Below are 6,490 nucleotides of genomic sequence, written 5' to 3' on the forward strand. Positions count from 1 at the left end.
GGAAATGTCCGTGTTATCCAAATATCGTGCATTTGCAGCGAAAACGTAGTTTCAGAGTAACTGAACTGCTGAGTCCTCGGGGTTTCAGCATGGGTAAGCTTCCACCTGTAAGTTCTAACTGAGCAATGTACGCTGTTTGTCTCAGTGTGTTGGGGAAGTGAAACTGAAGCACTATGGGTGCTGCGACATATGCATTTAGCACGGTCTAATATGAGTTGAAAATAAAGCACGGACTTTATTTTTGAAAGCAGAAGTACCCTGTGAGCACATATGTCTGTCTGCAGTTCCTTCTTGTTCTGTGGAAGCATTGAACATTGGTTTCAAATTCCCTAACACCTGTAAGTATTTAATAGTGCGTTTAATAGGCGAGTTGCATGCACATCATCTGGCGAGTAAAGGTTGACAAAGAAGAAAATACACACAAACACATGCACACAAAAAAGGGGAAAAGGGCAGGTATCGCGAAGAGAGCCATTGCGCATGCGCTGTCGCACAGTTTCCATAGCGCTGCACCGTCCTGCTGAGTGAGTTGATTCTTCTACTTCACGTCCTTCGGCTTTCACAAATCCAAGGACACCGGAGGACCGGTGTACCCGTTTTATCCAACATACGGGAGCTTTAAAGTGATTTGTCGATGTTGTCGTGTTTTTATTATCATGTGACTTTTACTCATAAGAAACACCTGCTTGGCTGACAAAGTTATGATGGGACTTTAGGCGGTGAAAATCGAATGAACTGAAGAAACTTTAACGTTATGGTCGCTGTCGCAAGTAGAAAGGTAAGTAATTATGGGTTAAGACTAGTGTCGTCGTTATTATTATTATTATTATTATTATTATTGTTGTTATTTTAACGGGTACAAATGGAGTCAGCTAGATTGATTGCAAATTAAACAGCCGGGTTGATCCACTAAAGCAACCATAAACTGATTGCCAGCTACTCGCTTTAGTTGTTAAGCAAAGCAGAGGCAACAAAACTAGCTGCCAGGAATACAGCTGGATGGCTCTGTTGCTTCTTTTTCAGATTTCTAATGCATAGATGAACAAGAACATAATTAACTGCCTTTTTGCAGAAAGTCCAGAAACAGTTGACCTTTTATGCTTTTTATGTTAAACGGATTGCACAATTCATATGCTGTGCTAAGGGTAAGGCTAAAAGCAAAACATGTGATTGCAAGGCCTGTGGAAAAAGAAGGGGATGTTAAAGTTTGTGGAAGTCACTTTAATCAGCTGTTTCCTGCAGGCTTTGCGACTGAGTCTCCGTTCTTGTTTATTTGCCTTTTTAATTTAGTGGCTGAGAAATTAATGCTGCTTTTATGAAGTTTAAAATGTAAGAAATGTAGTTCGTACTGCTCCTCAGTTACACTTCACTTTACTATCACACTGCAGTGCTTATATATTTATTTTTCAATAAATATACACCCTTGAAAGTAAACCAGAGTGGCCGGATCACTGTAGAACATCTAGCTGCACCTAATACAGTCTCGGTATAGCACCATCTGTGGATGAACAGTCACTGCCATTATGCTCAACTCATTTTCCTAGCTCATTTCCCCAGCAAATGTGGCCACACTCTGCTGGTACTCTACTTTTATGTGTGCTCCAACCTGTCCTTATTCTTCTCTCGCACCATAGATGAACTGCTTCAGTCAGAGGTTCAGACAGACAGCGCCCATGCTTGGCAGCAGCAAAAATGAGCTTGTCCCCTCCAAGCCTCCCAGAAGGAACGGATGGTCGTGGCCCCCTCAAGCCTTCCAGGTGGTTGGGTGGTCGGTGTACAGCTATCTCACCATAGTCAGCTTTGGTATCTATATCCCGCTTCTGCCTCTGCCGTGGAAACATGTGGCCTATACTGTATCCTTAACACACAGTGGGTCTTTCTTATTTGAGTATGGAGCAAACATTAGCCTGTGCTGGGTTTTTTTGTCTTTTTTTTGTCTGTGCTGCTGAACAGGACAAGGATTTTGTTGTGTGGCGTGTCTGTATGGGCTTCAGTCACACCCAGTGTGACACACTTTCTTTTTCTGGCCCAAAAGACATAATCAGTGGCCTTTTTGTAAGCTGTTGAATGCCGCATGATGTCAACCACAAGAACAGTCAATGTCTTCAGTCTTTATTTCTCATGCACAAGACTTGTACAGCAGTTGTTCTCTCATACTAGTCCCACTTAATATTTTTTCACATTACTGCACATTTATCACACGCTGCAAAATTCTTTAAGGATGTTTTTAAAAAAAAAAAAAAAAAAAAAAAAAAAAACTTCCTTGACTGTTGTTTTGTGCAGCTGATGGGCATAGCGTTTATTGTGCACTTATTCGCACACATCGCTGTTCTCACTATAGATCCAGCAGATGACACTGTGAGGGCCAAGCAGAGCTATTCCACGCCGATGCCTCTCTTTGACCGAACAAAGCAACCGCATGTTATCCACGACCTGCACTGTTATCTTTGTGATGTGAATGTGTATGTATCCTGAGCAGCAGTCTCTAATGTTCATTTGCATTTTCAAATTGGCAGGTACCCTATCACAAATGAGGAAAAACGTTTTTTTTTTAAATAAAGTGTAATGATGTACATTAAATCTTCTTGCAGTGGCCCCAAAGTAAAACACTGTGGTGTTTGCAACAAGTGTGTGGAAGACTTTGATCACCATTGCAAATGGCTGAACACCTGTGTGGGTGGAAGGAACTACCGGTAAGTTGAAGTTTTTGGATTTATGAGCCTTATCGTTGCTGTCCACATGAAGTAAGACTTGCTCTATAAATTCATCGGTTTTCATGCATTACTTTCAGGTACTTCTTCTTGGCACTGTGCTCAGCTACAATAGGCGTCTTTCTGCTTATTGTGGTTGTGTTGTTCGTATTTATTCAGCATTACCTCAATCCGTACAGCTTACGGACTGCACCGCAGTTTGCCGGTGAGTGACCTGCAGTATAATCTTACCGAGTCAGTGGAAATTGCAGCACTGAAAGCTGTCCTTTTTGTTCCATCTTTTCAAAGATGTGTCGGGGAATAGTACCTGGCTGATGTTTTTGCCGTTAGCTCCCATAAAGACGAGTTCAGCTGGTCTCCTAATACTAGCCTTCGTAACAGTCATGCTGAGCACCACCTGCCTACTGCTGCTAAGTCATCTGCTGGGCTTTCACCTTTACCTCTGTAAGAGAATTTTGGAGACATACATTTCATAAGGTTATTTTCCCCTCTTCCAGTGATTAAGCCTCACTATATCCTGTGGTGTTTGCTCCTCCCTCTGGTTTATAGATCATAAAGGCATAAGCACGTATGATTATGTTAAGCTGCAGCGGCAAAAAGAAGCAAAGAAACGAGACGTCGAAGCAGGAAATGGTACTTGTAATGCAAAAACTCATAAGGCTCCACAGGTCAGGCTTCTTTTCTGCCTCTAACTGTTATTCACCTGTTCAGTCTATTGTATTCAGTAGCTTTGTTTTTTTTCTTTTAATAGAACCAAGAGGCCTCAGTTGACTGTGAGCCATCATTGTCACAACGTTCAAGGTAAAATATTTCCTTTCTGTTTTGTAACGCTTCTTTTAAAGCTGTTTGTTTAAAAAAAAAAAAAAAAAAAAAAAAAAAAAAATATATATATATATATATATATATATATATATATATATATATATATATATATATATATATATATATATATATATATATATATATATATATATATATATATATATATATATATATATATATATATATGGTTGTTGAGGAACTGCTGATCTGCTAGGATTTTCGCGCATGACCATTTCTATGTTTTATAAAGGATGGTAAGAAAAAGAGAAAATATCTATTGAGCACAAGTTTTCTGGTTGAAAATACCTTGTTGATGCCAGAGGTCAGAGGAGAATGGCCAGACTGCTTCAAGCTGATAGGGAGGCATCACTATCTGAAATAATCGCTTGTTACAACCAAAGTCTGCAGAAGAGCATCTCTGAATGCATCAAACCTTGAAGCAAATGGGCTCAGGAGAAGACCACACCGGGTGCCTCTCCTGTCAGCTAGAAATAGGAAACTGAGACTATAATTCACATGGGTTCACCAAAATTGGACAATAGAAAGCTGTGAAAACTTTGCTTGGTCTGATGAGTCTCAATTCTGTTGCAACATTCAAATGGTAATGTCAGAGTTTTGCACAGACACCATCAAAATAACCATGAGAGCATGGATCCAACCTACTTGTATCGACAGTTTAGGTTGGTGCTGGTGGTGTAATTGTGTAGGGCAGTGATTTCCAAAGTGTGGGCTGGGGCCACCTAGTGTGCTCCAAAGGTACTTGCAGGTTGGCTGCAGTAATAACAGAAATTCTGAAACTATGGACAGTTTCATATTTATATACATATATTGAAACTGGTAATAGAATGTGGTTAGTTTGTATTATTATTCATTACTCTGACCTACATTTACTCCTCTGGTATTGAGGTTTGTGTCCCAGTGACACATGGGTCACATATTGGCAGTAACACTTTGCATACGGGTTTGCATATGACTGAGTAACATTAGCAGTTTATAGCCAATAGCCTATGTTGTTGTTTTGTTTTTGTATTGTTTTTTCAAATTAAAATTTCCATGAAATGCATCACTTTCTCTTGTATTTTGATTAGAGTGAAGATTTAAGATTTTCTTGCTTTTAAGTTGGCCACAGTATTCTTGACTTTGTGAATGGCTGGTGTAGGGGATGTTTCCTTGGCACACTTTGGGCATTTCATCTTTTGATCGCTGCTTACAACAGAAAAATTATTCATGTTACAAAGCTCAAATCATCATCTTAAACCATGTACTCAAATCCAATAGAGCACCTTTGGGATGTGGTGAGACAGGAAGTTCACAATGCAACTGTGTGAAGCATTCATATGATAAGTATTTCCAGGATCTTGTTGAATCTGTGCCACAAACAACTATGGCAGCTCTGAAGGCAAAAGTGGTTCAATCTGGTACTAGCAAGGTGTACCTAATGAAGTGTCCTATTGAGTGTATGTCAACTTCATTTACAAATATGAAACCCCCGCAAAGTATTAGAAATCTGCAGTATATGCATACTACTTCAGAACTGCAAACAATTATTGGAAGTATTGTAGTAAAGTGTACAAGTGTTTATGCTGAGCGTAAATGAAGTGTGTTTTTCTACATTATCAGGTAAGTTTATTAGTATGTATTAGGAAAGACTGTCGGCACATGAAGTTTGTAAGTAATGCTTATCCCCTCTGTTTGACAGGGGGAATAGCTTTGAGGGACATCAAAAACTGGAAGCCTGACAATGATGAAGAGTCTCAGAGTGCCACTGTGAAGTCTGTTTGCAGTGTTCCTGGAGTGCAGGACCCTCTAGGCAGCTCAATCATGACTCCCGATGATATTTAAACAAACAGGTGTCTGCGTGGTGGTGGATCAGAAGATGCTGCTCTCAGAAAATATTTATTTTGACATTATCAAAACAGGAACAGAAAGGTTGGCTATTTACAAGAACAGAGTACTGTGTGGACCTATGCACTTTTATATGACTGTTTTGTTTTTTTTGTATACCAACTGAATAACTTGACCTGTCAGTGGGTTTCATTCATTTTTTAATAAGTTTATTTGTTTGTTTGTTTTTTTAATGACAACAGTTGAATTATTTAAAGCAATGTTTTATCTCACTGACTTAGTTAGTGAGGCAGGTCAGTCTCTGTTCCATTTCAGTTAGACAAATGTATTTTTGCATCTTTTTGAAAACTAAATATATCACGGTGTAGTTTCCTGTTCATTTCACTGATGGTAACATTTGAGAATCTTTCCGTTTTTATCTGATCACCAAAGAGAGAACCTTATATGGGAAAAATGTTTTGTCTAACTGTGAAGAGTGGAGCAGATAGTGGCCTGAAATAACGCTTCAGCTCTCTGTTGCCTTTCTATGAACAACTGATTTTAAAGTTGACGATGTTAAGCACACCCTTTTTTGCTAAATATGACAGTAAAGAATATAAAAACCATGTTTGCTCTATTATTTTATTTCTTAGCTTCCAGTGTCTACATCATTTTACAAAATACAAATATGTATCTGACTATTTGCTTTGTTGACAATATACAGCATGAAAAATAGTCATACAGCTTTGACACACACCTAAAGATGGAGCATTAAGGTGGGACTTTTTGGAATGGGTTACAGTTGAAGTCATACATTTTAATGAATGACAAAGGATGTTGCAGTTGCAAATCCCTTCAGTTTGCCAGCAGGAGGCTCCAGAAATGGAATTAGCAGTTTGTTTGTGGGCTTTGTTGTTTGTTTGTTTTTTTTAAACAATATGACTGTGTGGGTGTGTGACCTTTCCTTTGTTTATTAGGAAATGTGCCATGTACACAGCCAACAGTTTACAGATTTAGTGGAGATGGTGCAAGAAACTGGCTCACTTTGCAACAATTGTCAAACATGTGAATGTCATTCTTACAACCACAGCCTTTAGCATCGAATTTCTCATTCTTCATGTATATACTGGGTC

General features: G+C 39.0%; 1 protein-coding gene across 1 annotated transcript; it reads left to right on the forward strand.

The window, feature by feature from the left end:
* Positions 1-495: 495 nt before the first annotated feature.
* zdhhc11 (zDHHC palmitoyltransferase 11) lies at positions 496-3,536 on the forward strand. Its single transcript, XM_084944940.1, has 8 exons — positions 496-778; positions 1,635-1,853; positions 2,284-2,462; positions 2,592-2,693; positions 2,792-2,916; positions 3,000-3,155; positions 3,261-3,379; positions 3,463-3,536. Exons 1-8 carry the CDS (start codon positions 755-757, stop codon positions 3,514-3,516), a joined length of 978 nt encoding a protein of 325 aa, XP_084801066.1. The 5' UTR covers positions 496-754; the 3' UTR covers positions 3,517-3,536.
* The last annotated feature ends 2,954 nt before the right edge of the window (positions 3,537-6,490 follow it).

The sequence above is a fragment of the Perissodus microlepis genome, chromosome 11, assembly GCF_051167445.1.
Source record: "Perissodus microlepis isolate ML-2025 ecotype Zambia chromosome 11, ASM5116744v1, whole genome shotgun sequence".
Classification (NCBI taxonomy): domain Eukaryota; kingdom Metazoa; phylum Chordata; class Actinopteri; order Cichliformes; family Cichlidae; genus Perissodus; species Perissodus microlepis.

What these genes read in the sequence shown, in the direction of transcription:
- zdhhc11 (XM_084944940.1), top strand. Translation starts at nt 755, where the DNA reads ATGGTCGCTGTCGCAAGTAGAAAG. An exon ending in TATCTTTGTGATGTGAATGT is followed by an intron (nt 2,463 to 2,591) that starts GTATGTATCCTG and finishes ATCTTCTTGCAG; the next exon opens with TGGCCCCAAAGTAAAACACT. An exon ending in GTGGGTGGAAGGAACTACCG is followed by an intron (nt 2,694 to 2,791) that starts GTAAGTTGAAGT and finishes CATTACTTTCAG; the next exon opens with GTACTTCTTCTTGGCACTGT.